Below are 18,602 nucleotides of genomic sequence, written 5' to 3'. Positions count from 1 at the left end.
CTGAACAAACAATTATTTAGCTCGTGGTATTCCTTACAATATTCAGTATGTGTTTTAGTAACAGAAGCTACAGAGAGATGGCAATAAAGGAAACATTGATGGACAATGTAAACGAGAGAAATGACTAGGCTATAACATAACAAAAATAATACAGTCTTTCAAAGCTCTCATTAATTAAGTCAGTATCTTAAACATAAAAATCTTGTGAAAAAAATCCGAGAGATATCATATTGCTAATAACTCAAGAAGATGTTCATACCCCTCATGTTATCGTGCTATATGTGGAAAAGACCCATCATGGCCAAGCGTGTTGAGGCGTGCGACTCGTAATATGAAGGTAGCTGGTTCGCATCCCCGTCGCGCCAAACATGTTCGCCCTTTCAGCCGTGGAAGGATTATAATGTTATAGTCAAACTCACTATTCGTTGGAAAAGAGTAGCCTAAGAGTTGGCGGTGGGTGGTGATGATTAGCTGCCTTCCCTCTAGTCTTACACTGCTAAATGAGGGACGGCTAGCGCAAATAGCACTCGAGTAGCTTTGCGCGAAATTCGACAGAAACAGTTGAAATCATGGCTTTCATTAAGTTTTCATTTAGTTTTAATTTTAAAATAACGATATTTTTTAATATTTAGATTATTTTTCACTTCTTTATAGCATAGATATATATATATCATATATAATTATTGTTTTATTTCGCGCAAAGTTACTCTAAAGATAACTGCGTTAGTTTTCTCTAATTCTGAGACTAGAATGAAGGAAAATTCTTAATAACACCTGTTGAGTCCACTCGGGTCGAACATTCAGATTTTACTCTCACTCTTATAACGCACCCATGTCTCCATGACCTTTTGGCAAAGTGGACGTCAAAACAGGACCCTTAAATCCATAATATAGTGCTGAGCTTAATATTTTTAGAATTGAATTTTCAGCGGTAGGCGTAGCTTAAATAACCCATTGTAGAATTGGGCTTAAAACAAACGAACGAACAATGCATATAAAAAATATTCACAGCTGAAAAAAATGTAAGATGTGAGAGTGATTTGGGAAGTAAAATAAACCAAACGCATTTTTATTTAATGTAACGTAGATAGACACTTTCCTCATCTGATTTTAAGAGGAGATTGCTGAATGAAATTTTTGTTTGTTTGTTTTTGAATTTCGCACAAAGCTACTCGAGGGCTATCTGTGCTAGCCGTCCCTAATTTAGTAGTGTAAGACTAGAGGGAAGGCAACTAGTCATCACCACCCACCGCTAACTCTTAGGCTACTCTTTTATCAACGAATAGTGGGATTAACCGTCATATTATAACGTCCCCACAGCTGAAAGAGCGAGTATGTTTGGCGCGACGGGGAGAATGAAATTTTCTCCAACATTATGAGAATTCTATTAAATTCATCTACTTAACGATGTTTCAATAAATGTTCCGATGTTCCGCCAACAACTTCGATAGCACTCTACATAGACTCCGCTTTTACATTGAGGCCACCGCTGATACAGTGGTAAGTCTATGGATTTACAACGCTAAGATCAGGAGTTCGATTCCTCTCGGTGGACTCACCAGACAGCCCGATGTGGCTTCGCTATCTGAAAACTTACGCACACATTTTTGCACTGGATTATGACTTATTGCAATATAACACATTTAGGGGTTGGTGCCATCTATTGGTATAAATCAGAAATAGTTGGCTCTGAAGTAAACTTTAAAGCTGTAACGGACAGTAAGACGTGGATATAGTAAGAGAACGAACATCCATTATAACTGAAATAGCTTAAGTGAAAGGTAAAAGGTAAAGTCTTCAAATATATAGAACAAAATGCGTTTATTTTGCTGTTCATCATAATATGGAAGTATTTCGGATATAAGAAAACCAAACATTTTACATTTATATACCATGAAATAGATTGTATCTGTACGTTCGTTTGTTTATAGTAAAAGTTTTCAGGTTTATTGAACTCTTAGTAGAAAGGAACTTTCTACAGTCTGCCCAACAAAGATGCTATAACCACTTCACTTTGTTTTTCTCATTTTTTGCGAGTTTGACACACGTTTCAAATTTATAGTTAGAATACTACTAAGAAGCCAAAGCCCGGCATGGCCAGGTGGTTAAGGCACTCCACTCGTAATCCGAGGGTCACAGGTTCATATCCCCGTCACACTAAGTATGCTCGCCTCTTCAGCCGTGGGGGTGTTGTATTGGACGGGTCAATCCCACTATTCGTTGATAAAAGAGCAGACCACGAGTTGGCGGTGGGTGGTGATGACTAGCTGCCTTCCCTCTAGTCTTACACTGCTAAATTAGGGACGGCTAGCGCAGATAGCCCTCGAATAACTTTGCATGAAATTCAAAATAAACAAACAATAAGGTAGCCGAAACGTTGTTTTCAAAAACGAAGCTCTGTATATAGCTCATTATCATGATTTAATTCACTCCAACTCTGAATATAAACATCTGAATTATTCTTTCTTAAATCAGATCATGGAACTAAAGCTTAACTTTTTCCATAAAAATATTAACTTTAATAATATAGTTTTTTCTGTGAGATGTTTATTCATTTATTAATGTTTTTTAGTGAACTGAAATTACTTAAAAACACGGATAAAGACATTGAACACGACAACCCAAGTTTTGACTTACAACTAACTATGAATATAAACATCACGACCTGATACTTCAACTTATAACTGAATTATTTTCAAGAGACCGACTTACACACCTATATGTCTGTATTTGCAGTCTCTATTATGCCACCTATTAGTTTATTTCTCAGTTAAAAAAGGTTCCTATATTTGAGTAAGGGAGGTATAGGCTATTGCCCCATTTACTAATTTTAGATTTAATATAGTAAATTGCCGCTAACATTAAAAAAACTCGTTTTGTTTAATGTTTGTTATGTATCGATATTTTATGTCAATGGAATCCGTCAATGTTCAACAAGAGCTAATTAAGCCTTTCTTAATTTAGCAGTGTAAGACTAGAGGCAAGGCAGCTAGTCATCACCACCCACCGCCAACTCTTGGGCTACTGTTTTACCAACGAATAGTGGAATTTACCGTCACATTATAACACCTCCACAGCTGAAACGGCTTGCATGTTCGGTGTGACGGGGATTCGAACCTGTGAATTATGAGTCGAGTGTCTCAACCACCTGGCCATGCCGGGCCTAATATGGACGAGCCAGACCCACGCAAAAATCTTTCATTGGAGTTCAAAAAGTCTTTTATGTTTTCAATTTTCTTTCGGTGTCTTTTTAATTATTTCAGTTTCATTAATTTGTTTGTTGTTCTGTGTTCTTTAATTTTGTCCTAAAAATTTGAGGAGCACATTATATACAACTTATTAGTTTTTAGTGTTGTTGTTGTTTTCGTTTATTTTTAAATGGTGGACTCCACAAGTATAAAGTGAACAGTTAATAACTTTTCAATATTTCTCTTATACTTAACCTTTGACCCAATAAAATGGGAATTGGCACATTTAACAGTTTCTCACGCTGATAGCCAATTATAGTAAATACTGTATCCGGAAGGTGGCAGCACTGCCTAAGCCAAGACGGCTAAGACTGTTCATCAAAAAGGTTATTTAAATATTTCCTCAATAGGACATTAGAACTTTACTATACTATACAGTGTTTCCTTTTATAACAATATCTATGTAATGACTGAATCACAAGTTCTGGGAATGTCTATAACTATCATAGTAGTTTATGACTCTAAACTTATTTAGATAAATAAGTTTTCGAATATTACATTTGATCGAAATTAGACAACAAAGTCTACATTTCAAAATTGTTGGTTTTGTGAGTTTTTTACTCACATTTATTGTTCACCAGCTTTGGATTTATTGCATGATAGCTCAAAAACCATAACAATGGTGTCAACCAGTTTCACTGAGGTGACGTAGATTCCAACAGACTCTTCGTTTATATAAGTAATATTAATTAATTCAAGCAATTTTGAAAATCATAATTCTAGTGTAAACGATGCTATCATTACATCTTAAAGTTAGCTTTCTTATAAGAATTTGGTGTTCATAGTGACACGAGCAAACAAGTAAAGATACAGCTTTCCAAGAGATGTAAACATAAGGTGGTTAATACCAATCATTCAAAAACAACGTAAACAAGATAGTAGGGATGGCATGTGTTTCATTGTTACATAATATCACGTGCAAGAAGTAACATATAAGAATATATAAATATAACTATTCAATTACAATTGAATTGAATTTATTGTAGTTTTGTCTGTTAACTTTATATTGCATTGTGCTATTAATTAGGAATGATGCGAATCCCTAGTGTATTGTTTACGTTGTTCTTAACCATCCCTACGTTTACTTCCCTTTTTGAAAAATTATTGATTTACTTTATTAATAACGTGCTATTGAAATGTTATTTCTTTAACATGTAAAGATCTGTTTACTTGGAAAATCTAAAGAGTTTGAAAACAACCTCAGTAATCAGTTAACTAGTTTGCTATTTGTCTGCTGGGACAAAGAATAGATGAAGCCAGATTTGAGACTCGTTCTAAATGTCCAGTATTAATTTCAGGATTTAACAGAAACGTTAAATCTTTAGAATGTTTGTACACGTTTTAATGTCTTGTGTACTTCTCTAAATACTTCTTGTTGTTATTTATAATCAGTGTATCTGTAATGAATAGAACTGAGTCTGATGTAAAGCTATTTTCCAGTAGCAAAAACAACAACAACAAAAAAAAACTCGAAAACCTAAGCGATTTCGAAAACTAAGGACTTCATACCTTCTAAAAATTTCCCCCAATAACATAGCGGTATGCCTGCGGACTTCCAACGCTATATACCGGGTTTCGATACCAGTGGCGAGCAGGGTGCAGCTTACTCTGTGTAGCTTACCTCTTAAATACAAACGAACCTTCTGAAAGTTCTAGAACTGTTGGTTTTGTGATATATATTTTATCTCATATCTAATTAGTTTAGTATCTGTACTTAGAACCTATTAGTTCATTTTGCATAAATAAGAAATTGAAGCCACATCTTAAATTTATCCAAAAGAAATATATTCGAAAAAAACACATACAGCGATAGTATAGCAGATCTTATGTGAATAAATTCATATCAACATAATTTACATTGTTTTCACATAAAATTCCAACAAACTAGAAGGACGAGATCCTCTGATTCTTGCATGTAAAGGAGCTACTAATAACAGGGACATTTGATCGGTTTCGAGACAAACATCTGTATTCTTCAGTGGAAACCTTTCGTGCTTCTTCATCGATTTAAAAAGAAAATCGAAAGATTATTTAATTCACTAAAATATAAATAAATCAAAGTTATTTTGAGGCACTTTGTTTCTGGGTTCCAAGATCTCTTTAATATCTTCACGGCTTCTCACAATCTGAAATAATGAGAAAAAAGTTTTGTTATAGGAATTTGAAAATGTAATATCGAAACAAAATACAAGTTTCTAGACTGATCTCCATTCCATAATGATAATGTTTACGATTCAGAGCACATCTGTAAATACTGATAGTAAGTTGCCACCTAGTGAATAACTTAAGTGCATGTATTAATATTAAACTGCCACCTAATGCACAGATTTGGTTCATGAATGTTTTTTAAACTGCTACCTAGTGAACAGATTTAGTTCATGAATCAATATTAAACTGCCACCTAGTGACAGATTTAGTCCATGAATCAATATTAAACTGCCACCTAGTGAATAACATCAGTGCATGAATTAATATTAAACTACCACCTAGTGCACAGATTTGGTTCATGAATTGATATTAAACTGCTACCTAGTGAACAGATTTAGTCCATGAATCAATATTAAACTGCCACCTAGTGATAGATTTAGTCCATGAATCAATATTAAACTGCCACCTAGTGATAGATTTAGTCCATGAATCAATATTAAACTGCCACCTAGTGAATAGATTTAGTCCATGAATTTATATTAAACTGCCACCTAGTGAATAAATGTAGTGCATAAAAAGACCTGGCTTGTTAAATATTCACTAAATAAAGATTCTTAAAATAATCGCGATCCTTTCGTATATTACATTGACTTAATTTTGGGTCATGATAGAGTAGTGTTTATTAGAGCTGTTTAAGATGTATTATTAAGTATAGCTGGTTAATAAGGTTTCATCAGATATATTTATCATTTGAGATTCTGTCGTTACTTCTTATGAATTAAAGATGCTAAGTCTACAAAACAAACTAGCTAGAAGCTCCCACAATTATAAATCAACACATAAGAAAGCTAAATTCTAGTGTGTTTAAAATTCATTAGATCATCCTGTTTGGGGACTTTACATCTTAACTGTATTTTAATGTGTATTTCCAACATTTATCTCACGAGACTTAAGCAGCTAAACAGACTTAGGCTAGTCTTAAATCCATATACTAAAAAAGAATTGACTTATGCCATCTGTTTCTACTATCGACAACATATTTTTGCGTGTTTAGTTGGTGTACGACATTCTTGCTTTCGAACTGCATAGCCAACTCTAACGCATTTTATCAAAGAATAGTGTATTGACTGTCACATTATAACGTCCTTACTGCTGAAAGGTAGAGCATATTTCGCATCCGAATTCGATTGCGAATCGAGTGTCTTAGCCACCAGACCCTTGACATTATGTTAATACTATGTTAACATTTACCACGCCCTTGGCGTCATGTGGATGTTATATTAGCATTTAACATGTTCTTGACATTATGCGGATCCAACACTAACACTTACCAGGCATGTGGCATCACGTAATTGAAGTGTTAACTCTTAGCAGATCCATAACATTATTTGATTGATGTGTTTAAAATTTAACACCTAGCATCATGTGTATGTCGTGTTAACACTTTATTCGTATTCTAAAATATCAAGTTTCGTGAATTCATTTAGTAGATAGTTTTCCCAGCATACAACATTCAATTAACGTTGCCAGTAGTAAAAACGAGAAATACAGGTAATTGTTTATTACGAATTCGTGGCACTATTCAAACTAACTTTGTTTAGTTATAATTATTTTTCCTTTGTCTTCAGATATCACTTGACCCTCGGTGGCTGAACGCGAGGGAAGAACCTCTGAGTGGTAATTCTGAGGACTGAAACGCCACTGTCTAAATTTGCGATAAAAAACAAACAAACGAACTCAACATTTGTATTTGTTTGTTTGTTTTGAATTTCGCGCAAAGTTACCGGAGGGCTATCTGCGCTAGTTGTCCCTAATTACCGCCCACTGCCAACTCTTGGGCTACTCTTTTACCAACGAATAGTGGGATTGACCGTCACATAATAATGCACCCATGACTGAAAGGGCGAGCATGTTTGGTGTAACGAGGATTACGAGTCGAGTGCCTTAACCACCTGGCCATGCCATACCCAACATTTGTAAGCTCCGAGAACCATTATTAACATAATGAATTTGATCTGTAATTATTTCACATATGTTATTGATGCAATGATCTTTTTGTATTTATTAAGATGTCAGAAGGATTTTATAATTTTATTAACAAATCACTTCGTTCAAACAAAACAAATCTTAACTATTCGAATGCCTTTTCGTTATTGGTTGAATTTCTCGAGCTTACGCTAGTAAGTGAGGTCAATAAACCAACATTGCTTAAAATAGCTTTCTGCATTTCTCTCCGGTACTTTTCTTGACTCGAGAATATGAACAAAATTCTGCATCAATATAAATACAAAGAGACAGAAAGATGAAAAATTGTACATTTTACTATCCTGTTCTTTGATAGATACTTCAATATGTTGACCTCAGAAACATAATGTTTTATTAAGCCTGACTCGGTTCATTTAGAATAATTGATCCTGAATCATGTTTGTGTAACTCTTAAGTAGACATACTAATATATTTTGACGAATTCAGATGGAGAAAATAACAGCAAAAAATGTAAAACTAATTAATTATCTCTCTGGTTATTAACTTGTTAATTTTTCTCAAATGTCATTATGATTTTTTTCTCAAAGAATATTCTATTGACGTTTTAGTTATTCATAACTGTTCAACCGTTGTTCATGTTTAATAACAGATGTCAGGTGTGGAAAAACTAAACTATATTCTTGTTGAGGTTATTTAAAACTGGGTTAGCTAAGTTGAAAAATTCATTAGTCACTGGAATGAATAACATTTTAGGTTATTTTAAACTTAAGTGATTGATCCTTGGTTTTAAACCCGCCCTTTTTGCCAATAACTGATTAACATAACTGATATTAACAACACATTTCACAACTCTCTTTGTTACTGCTGACCCCAAAGCTATCTGAAGCTCTACACATAATAGCTGAAGACTGACACTGACAGTTGTTACAGAACTGATACTTACACTTCACATCTCTCAGTTATTGTTGTCCCCACAACCATCTAAGCCACTACGCATGATAGCTGTAAACTGACAATAACCGTTGTTACAGAACTGATACTTACACTTCACATCTCTCAGTCATTGTTGTCCCCACAACCATCTAAGCCACTACGCATGATAGCTGTTGACCGACACTGACAGTTGTTACAGAACTGATACACTTCACATCTCTCAGTCATTGTTGTCCCCACAACCATCTAAGCCACAACGCATGATAGCTGTTGACCGACATTGACCGTTTTTACACAGATATTCATTGCTAGGGCACTTTTCACCTAAAACATCACAAAGAGTCTTGAAGTAAGTTTGTGACGATAACATAAAATGTTCATAGTTATGACCGTATTTTTCTACGTGATAAATATTCAATCAGTTCTACAGAAAAATAGAAAATTAACGTATTAATATACACTTTAGTTTTTACATATGTATATATATTTTTCTCTAAAAGTGGATTTTCTCGACATCATTGACAACTACATACCCGTTTTAATGAAGCGCAGGAGGAAAAACAAAACAGGGGTTTACTAAATGCAGATGTGTGAATGTGATGGTCTGTCCAGCTTATATATAAAAGGCCTAATGAAAAAAACTTTTAGAAATGTGTAGTAGCTATTTCTTAATTTGACAATATTCACAACTGAAAGTGTTAATATATCTTTAAGAACCATATTAAAAATCTCCCTTTTAGTATTTTTTACTCTATTAAGTCATAAAAGTAGCATTTATTTTCACCTCGTCAATGGATTTTCCTTCCTTAACTAACAATACGTAATTTTGTCTTTTTACTTATGCAGAGCGAACAGAAATAGGAATAAATACTAAAAAAGGCCTAGCTTTGGCTCGATAATATGGTTTAACTGATACATTCTTACCTTTAAATAAAGTAAAATAACAGAGTAACATTTAGAGACCGTTCCAAGTCACTTACTTTTAACTTTGGACCAGGCGTGAATTAATAGTTGACGTACCAAATGGAAAAATTCTGGGGGTTCGAGGTTTGTCTCCAACTTCCACAAAATTCACGCTTTGAAATTTCTATAGGGGCGACGGTGAAACCCCACTAGTTGATTAGTGTGTGGTCAAGATGAGTATTTCTTTTTATTCTTTCACCATTCAAAATTAGCTTTACGTGAATGTCCAAAACAAATTAACATTTCATTGTAATTTGAGTGAGCGAAAAATTTTATACTTTATAATGCTTACAATACTTATTAACTAGTAGCATGTCATATCTGTAGAGCATATTTATTAAATAGTAACCTGTCCTGTCTGTATAACAGACAGCCGACAGTGCAATTGTAAGCTTTACGTCTACAAGTTCACAATAACAATCATTACGTCTAAAGATAGATCAGTGATACTAACGTAGTTAGATGAACAGAACGATTATACAAGGCGGACGAAATATTATTGTGCATAAGCAAAAGTACCTGTCTCGAATGACGGAAAAAAAACATTTAGTCGGTGTGGGAAGAGTACCTGTCTCCAGTGATGGAAAAAACATTTAGTCAGTGTGGGAAGAGTACCTGTCTCCAGTGATGGAAAACGTTAAATTAATGTGGAAAAAGTACCTGTCTCCAGTGATGGAAAACGTTAAATTCATGTGGAAAAAGTACCTGTCTCCAGTGATGGAGAACGTTAAATTAATGTGGAAAAAGTACCTGTCTCCAGTGATGGATAACGTTAAATTAATGTGGAAAAAGTACCTGTCTCCAGTGGCAGAAAAACGTTAAAATAATTTGGAAAAAGTGCCTGTCTCCAGCGATAGAAAAAACCTTTAAGTTAATGTGGGAGAAGTACATGTCTCCAGCGATAGAAAAAACTTTTAAGTTAATGTAGGAAAGTGTAAATTAATGTATTAATTTAATTTATTTAAAGAAACTTTATTGTGTTGTTCTCTTACTTTCACTCAGAGACAAACCTTTGAGTTACGTTTACTGTCCACCGCTAAAAGTAATTATTGAGTAATACAGTTATGCTAAGAGACGCTTTACAATAATACAGGAAAAACTATACGTTTATTCTCTAAGTTACGTCACATTTTGAAATGTAAATGACAGTGTGATTGGTTCCTAATAATTTGGTATAGATTATCCTGTGTGCGGAATAAAATTCAACACCAATATTAATCAACGTTTGTTCTCTCATTTCAAAAGTTAATGTTGAGCTTTAAATTTCTAAGTTTATTATTTTTGTGATTTATATTTAAACATTTGAGAAGAACTGAAGTATAAACTTATTTTTATTACAATTTTAATAAATGCTTGAAAACTTGAAAATAAAACTGGTATTAAAGTGTATTTTTCATTCCAATTGCGCTAAACATGCTCGCCCTCCCAGCCGTGGGGGCGTTATAATGTGACGGTCAATTTTACCAACTATTCGTTTTTTAAAAGAGTAGCCCAAGAGTTGGCGGTGGGTGATGATGACTAGCTGCCTTCCCTCTAGTCTTACACTGCTAAATTAGGGACGGCTAGCACAGATAGCCCTCGAGTAGCTTTGTGCGAAATTACAAAACAATCATTCCAATTGTGATAGGTATCTACAAATATGAGGTGAGTATCTGTAATACCTTTATGCTTTTAGTCATAGCTACAAACGGCAGTTTTTCTAAACTTTTCTAAGCCAACTTCGTGGACATTTCTTTGCTATAATCCACTGGCTGGAATTCTACCAACTTTAATAAACTCGCTAGGCCTACGTAATACGATATATTTTTTACCAATATTTTTCTGAGTCAATATGCGCCAAAGTTTACGTATATAACATTAAGTTTTTAAAAAACAACGACAAAAACATAAAATTCCCAACAGCTTTTTATGGATAGGAGGGTTTGTTTGTTTTGAATTTTGCGCAAAGCTACACGAGGGTTATTTGCGTTAGCCGTCTCTAATTTAGCACTGTAAGACAAGAGCGAAGGCAGCTAGTCATCGCCATCCACCGCCGACTCTTGGGCTATTATTTTACCATCGAATAATGGGATTGACCGTACCATAATAACGTCCCCACGGCTGAAAGAACGAGCATACTTGGTGCGACGGAGATTCGAATCCGCGACCCGAAGATTACGAGTCGAACGCCTTATAGCACCTGGCCGTGCCGGGCCTATTATGTGTATGAAAATAAATTATGTTTTTGTTCTTGACCTTGGAATATATATTTTATCAGCCACTCTTTTGTCCTTAAATTACTTTAATTCTTTCTCTTAATTATTTTCAACAGGAAATCTATTTATCTATATATATATATATATGATGCAAAAATATTTGTGTGTTTGTATGTCTGCTTTCTAACTACTCCTTGGTCGCTATGCCAAACGTAACCTATTTTGTGGAAAGCTAATTTAGAATAAGAGAGATGGCATGTTAATAGGGCTTACACAACCCTCCGCTCTATTCCTGAAGTTATTGAGCATTTATTATCTTCCACGTAAGTTAATGTTAATAACATTCATATATAGAGCATCACATTCTTGCATCAAACAAAAAAAATATTAAATTTTTCATCTCCCGGTAAGACAGCAGTAAGTCTTTTGTTTTACATCACTAAGATCGAGGTTTTGATTTCCTCGGTGGATACAGTAGACAGCTCGATGTAGCTTTGTCATAACAAAGCACACAAATATACACAATAGGGGGAGGGCACACAAACGTCTTACATATCTCAGAAAGTGCACGAGCACTTTCTATGAAGAAATGCAGTGATGAAAATGGTTCTTGCTATTGCAATAATATATAGTCTCAGACAAAGTTCATGCGACAGAAGTCACTATATCGCTGATATGAAGAGCAGTTTTTCAGTAATACTTATTTTCTAATAAGACCCGGACCTTAAAACTTCGTACCATAAGACACTTCCACGGCCAATGATCGTCAATTAATTAATAACGTGAAACAATGTGAAAGGATATTAAGAGCTGGTTGTTGAAAGCGTGTAAGATAAAGCACACCTACCGCCACTACTTTTTTCCCTACCTCTCCGTAGGAGGTTATCCTGACCATCTCACAGTGTATATTAAGTATACATATTGTGAGTTCTGAAACCATTAAAAAAAATTGATGAGGTAATGATCAATACATTAATAACATGAGAATACGAGTCAAACACCTTAACCCACCTGTCCATGCCGGGCTCTAATAAAACTTGCTGCGTAAAATCAGTTACATTGTAAATCCTATACACTTTATTACAGACAAACCGTTCGTTCTTATTAAATTTATCACGTCTTTCACTCTTTTCAAAATAAAATATTTATTATTATTATTTGTATCCTTGAATTCTTTTTATTTACACACTTTCCCTTGAAATATTTTCCTCCAATCATTTTCCAAGCCAAATGTAATAAACAATTCATTGCTCATGCGCTGACCTTAACCCTCGCAGAACATGCGCTGTTTTCACCTTAATATCTTCTGTTATAGGATCAGAACTATATAAAATCACGAATATTCACGTTGCTAAAGCAACAGGTAACAGATAACAAGACAACAGGTAACTGGAAGAGAATTCTAGGGTGACTTCAGCGATTGATATTCTGGTATTTATACAAGTTTTTTTTTAAATATATAATACGACTCATAATAATTGTTTTATAAGTTTATTTCACCACAAAACAAAAGTGAGTAAATACTTAAGCTGAGCTGTATAATTTATAAGTTATATCTTCATAATTGTTTGAACTTTAATATTGAAGAGGTCATGTTTAAACTATGAATGACATAGTTTAAATTTTAACAAGTGCTATCTTTCACAGAACTACGAATAGAACTACTTATGTTATTTGTGGAAATAAATTCTACTATATTTCATTTCTTTAACATAAGGGAAACATCAACTGATATTTTGATGTACTGATTAGAAAGCCTAGATACGTTTTACCCACTTCCTAGTTTTCTTCAAATTTCTATCTTGATTTATATATTACTCATTTTGATGCTGTTTCAACTAAGTACAAATGTAATATAATCTCGAGTTCGCCATAACTTTTATTGCCTGTTGATGACGTTAAAACTTTGAAATTCAAACTTAGTTTCTTTCGAAGTAATTCAAATACGTGAAAACGTTTTCTACAGTTCTATCACAAATGCTTCTTGGAATGCACTATAAGGAACCTGGAGCATATGAATGATATTTTTGCTGTAAGCCTTTTCCTTATGTCATAAAATACATTTTTGTACAGAATGTTTGGTTTGAAACTTTCAATTCGATTTGTTCTTACATTTCGACATTATTTTTTGGAATTAAAGATATCTCAAATAAGACAAATAGTTTCATAATATGTATATACATATATTTATATAGTCATGTGCCCTTCAATTAAAAGACTAAAGTATCGAAGTTCATTACCAGAAGGACTATTAGGTTGTTGTCAATCTTTCGATTATTTGAGGAAATATCTAAAGTTCAAACTACAGAGAATGTTCAGTAGCCGCGGTATTTGAATTTCTTTTAAGCAGGATTAGAACTTGTGTTTTTCTTATAACAAAGCCACATCGGGCTATCTGCTGAGCCCACCGAGAGGAATCGAACCCCTAATTTTAGCGATGTAAATCCGTAGACTTACATCAATCGAAAGGGTTTGACTTCCTGAGTACAAAAATTAAATTAAAACTCAAATTGGTCAAGAGATGAGGAAGCAATTAGCTAAATGTATGAACTTGATAAACAAACAAGAACCCCAGAGCCCTTTTATGAGCCATAATGCTGTGGCTAAAATATAACATTGTTAAAACTTTTTCAGTAAATGTGCTTTTATTAAGAAATACTGGAAAAAAGAAAGCTTCTGGTTAAATAAGCATCTTAATCGAACGTGGTTGAACAAAGAATTGTATAAAATTCTGTAACAATTTAAATATAACCCATTGGGTTTAGCTGGCAAATTCAGGGTTACTTTACAATCCGGCTGAATATATAACGTTAATCTTGAATTTCATAACATTTTGATATAATCACATCTGAAAAAAAAATTAAAACATTTTCGTAAACCCAATAGCTCGAAAAGAAAGCGTTATAATTTGATAATTTTGCAAGATAAATATATAAATATATGTATATAATTTATGAAAGCAAGACGCTATAAATTGAGATATGGACAGCTTCAAAAGCTATTTTGTATCCTATAGAGTTCCCCAGTGAAGCAACGGTAAGTTTGTGAACTATCAACGCTGAAATCTGGGGTTCAATTCTCTGCAGTAGACAGAGCAGATAGCCCAATATGGCTTTGTTCTAAAGCCAAACAAAACTTCTATACATTTCTTTATTATTGCAACTTCAAAAACAAACCACTTAAATTCTTTCTTAAGTTATTTTCTAATTCAATACACAAATTGAAACTTATCTCTTTTGAAGATAATCCACATTAAGTTATCTTCTGTTCTGATCGAGGGTGATCCAGTCCCGGATTTTAGCGTTGTGTGTTCATAAATGTCCGTACCGGAAGACAAAATGATATTTAAGAATATCGTCAACCATTAACTGTTTCACAGAACTATCCGAGAAAGTTCTTAAATGTTATGACAAGCAAGGGTTTAAGAACAGTGTATCTAGATTATATGGATTCTCAGCCGTGGTTCAGAGTAGAGCTCAGGGCTTTTTCTGTTTGTTTCTTTCTTTCTTCTTGAAGTACACACCTTTCAGCTCATAGCTCCGTCATCTCTCGATCGGTATGAGATGTGGCCCGGCATGTCCAAGCGTATTAAGGCGAGCGACTCGTAATTTAAGGGTCGCGGATTCGAATCCCCATCGCGCCACACATGCTCGTCCTTTCAGCCGTGGGGGCGTTATAATGTGACGGTCAATCCCACTATTTGTTGGTAAAAGAGTAGCCCAATAGTTGGCAGTGGATGGTGATGATCATCTGCTCTCTCTAGTCTTACACTGCTAAATTAGGGAAGGCTAGCGCAGATAGCCATCGACTAGCTTTGTGCGAAATTCAAAAACAAACAAACAAACGGTATGAGATCAAATTACAGTTTTAGACTCACAAGATCGAACTCCTTCGACTGGTGTATTCGAGCACGCAAAAGACCTCACAAGCTAATTTACTCTAATACTTCCTAAAATAATTTCAAATGCCGCGGCTATTGAGAATTCCCTTTTGTTTTAAATCAAATCGGATGATTAGTTATGCTGAACCTAATTTGTACAAATATATTAGTGTTTTATTAATCACTCTTTTTCCTAATTTTTTATAAAAGTAATATGTCATATTTCAGTGTATTTTAACAGGTTTCCTTGTATTAATTACCAAAAAGTTTGCCTTATAACTGGTAAGCACACAGTTACACAGTGGGCTACATGTGATGTCCCCCACCTGCGGCGCCAAAACTTAGTTTTTTATATGACAAGCCTTCAGACTAACAGCTGAGCCACTGACAAGCCTAAGAAAAGTAATATTCTATATTACTAAATGTCCTAATATACATATTAGTAAATGTCTTAACACACATATTACTAAACGTCCTAACATACATATAACTAATTGTCCCAACATACATATTAGTAAATGTCCTAACACACATATTACTAAACGTCCTAACATAAATATTACTAAATGTCCTAACATACATATTACTAAAGGTCTTAACACACATATTACTAAACGTCCTAATATACATATTACTAAGTGCCCTAACATACATATTACTAAATAAAAATATAAATTAAAAATAACTAACACTAACTTAATGTATAATTTCAGTAGAAACAAAAAGTGAAATTTAAATATAACATTTTCTAACTCGTAAGTCTCCATAAAGCAAGATCATGAAAACTGCATTACACGGTAGATCACATGGTTAGTGTGCTCAACTCGTAATTCTAGGGTTGCGGGTTTGAGTCCCTCTCACACCAAACATGCCTACTTTTCAGCAGTGGATAATATGTATTAATTTTAACAGTGCTTGTTTAATTTATTTAATCACAATTTTATCCACTAAAATATTTTGTGTTTAAAAAGCTGTTTTAAAACCTTCTTTACTAATACTAGCCGCGGGTTCGAATTCCCGTCGCACCAAATATGCTCGTCCTTTTTCAGCTGTGGGGGCGTTATAATGTTACGATCAGTCCCACTATTCGTTGGTAAAAGTGTAGCCCAAGAGTTGGCGGTGGGTGATAATGACTAGCTGCTCTCTCTTTAGTCTTACACTGCTAAATTATGAACGGCTAGCGCAGAGAGCCCTCTAGTAGTTTTGCGCGAAATTCAAAACAAACAAACGAAACCAAGTTAAATAACTTTGCAAATGTTTAAATAAATTCTTTTTCTTACAACCCAGTGGCACAGCAGTATGTTTGCGGAGTTACAACGCTAAAATCACGGTTTCGATGCCCACAGTGAACAGAGCACAGATAACCCACTTTGTATTCGTGCTTAATTACAAACAAACTTTGTTTCACTTGTTCAAGCCTGTTTCGACTCGTAGGATGTATGAATAACAAACGTTATTCCCGTTCAGAACATAACATAGACAGCTAAATTATAATAAGCGTACTTTAGTTTTGTTATTGTTGTTTTCTTTCCGCCAATCTTCCAATTAGTAGTCGGTATTTTTCTGTAATGAGCACCAAAAACAACGCATTTTTTTTAAAATCTGTTATTATTATAAAGTCAAAGGTTTTTTTGTATATTTTCTACAGTTTCTTTACCAGCTTTATGTAATTTAGAGCTATAAGCTATTTTTAAGCCAAAAAATGATTCAAGAGCGCAGATGATAAAATTTCGATAAATTTTACAACGTTCAGTTTTGATTTTTATTAATTACATGCATACGTAAGTTTAAGATCAAACTAATGGAATGTTAGCACAGTTATCTTACTACTTTTCTTGCAATGTTTCTATATCCTTACATATTTTTTTTTCAGAATAGTGAGAATAAACTGACTATTTTAATTATATCTCTGTCCATAAACGTAGATTTAACACTAACCTAACCTATATTTACAGACGAAAGACATGAAGATTACTTGTTGTGTTGCACTTTTCTCTGTTCTTTACCTATCCGTGTCAGCTTCGTCTTCAACACCGGTTTTAATACCGTCTCAACTTCAGAAAATAGCTCAACTGGTTATCCCGTTCATCAACAAGTTTCGTCGTTACACAGTGTTACAACCTAACACAAACAGACTCACTATCTACACAAGTGACCCAAACTCTCACACCAGCGTAGAAGAAGACGAAGACGAAAGCAATCTTCAACCAGGAATTACTGAACTTAAAGACGAAGATTTAGTCAACGTACAAGCACCACCTTATAGATTTGATGACTACGGTCACCTGAGATTTGGAAGAGGTGTTGTAGCAAAAATAAAATAAACATGATAATAATGAATACAAGAGATTTGGAAAATAACATATAATTAATTTTTCAATAATTCTGCACTAAAGAAACCGTCATTGAACAACACAATTATACAAGAATCTGAATCACTGTTTTGAATGTATTAAAACTATGTATTATACAGACAAAATCAAATAAAAAGTGTATGTTGCAAATAGTAAGTACTTGTAATCACTTTACTTACACGTAAATCTGCTACTATTATCAGAAGGAAGAAAACAATATAGGTGATTGTTGCGATATCTCGTTGGTACAACTATTCACAAATTCCAATGTCTTATAAAACATGTAGCTCGGTGGTAAGTCTGTGAGCTTATAACTGAACACAGAACAGTTAGCCTAGTGTGCGATTAAAAACAAAACAGATTCATTAAGAATTTAATATAAAATTAATAAATCTGACATGTTTAACTTAATATCAAGTTTTATCGGAAGACTTATTTATTTATTTTCCACGTATTTTTTTTTTTTTTAATTTCGCACAAAGCTACTCGAGAGCTATCTGTGCTAACCGTCCCTAATTTAGCAGTATAAGACTGAAGGGAAGGCAACTATTCATCACCACCCACCGCTAACCCTTCGACTACTCTTTTACCTACGAATAGTGGGTTTGACTATAACATTATTATCCTTCCACGGCTGAAAGGGCGAGCATGTTTGGCGCGACGGGGATGCGAACCAGCTACCTTCATATTACGAGTCGCACGCCTCAACACGCTTGGCCATGATGGGTCTTTTCCACACATAGCACGATAACATGAGGGGTATGAACACCTTCTTGAGTTATTAGCAATATGATATCTCTCGGATTTTTTTCACAAGCTTTTTATGTTTAATATACTGACTTAATTAATGACAGCTTTGAAAGACTGTATTATTTTTGTTATGTTATAGCCTAGT

The 18,602-nt window shown here is 34.1% G+C and overlaps 1 protein-coding gene across 1 annotated transcript; it reads left to right on the top strand.

The window, feature by feature from the left end:
• Positions 1-12,777: 12,777 nt before the first annotated feature.
• On the top strand, positions 12,778-17,782 carry LOC143258110 (uncharacterized). Its single transcript, XM_076517127.1, has 2 exons — positions 12,778-12,904; positions 17,309-17,782. Exon 2 carries the CDS (start codon positions 17,318-17,320, stop codon positions 17,675-17,677), a length of 360 nt encoding a protein of 119 aa, XP_076373242.1. The 5' UTR covers positions 12,778-12,904; positions 17,309-17,317; the 3' UTR covers positions 17,678-17,782.
• Positions 17,783-18,602: the final 820 nt, after the last annotated feature.

Source organism: Tachypleus tridentatus, chromosome 7, assembly GCF_004210375.1.
Source record: "Tachypleus tridentatus isolate NWPU-2018 chromosome 7, ASM421037v1, whole genome shotgun sequence".
In the NCBI taxonomy this organism is placed as follows: Eukaryota; Metazoa; Arthropoda; class Merostomata; order Xiphosura; family Limulidae; genus Tachypleus; species Tachypleus tridentatus.
The sequence above is the reverse complement of the archived record's forward strand: the minus strand, read 5'-3'. Positions and strand labels throughout refer to the sequence as shown.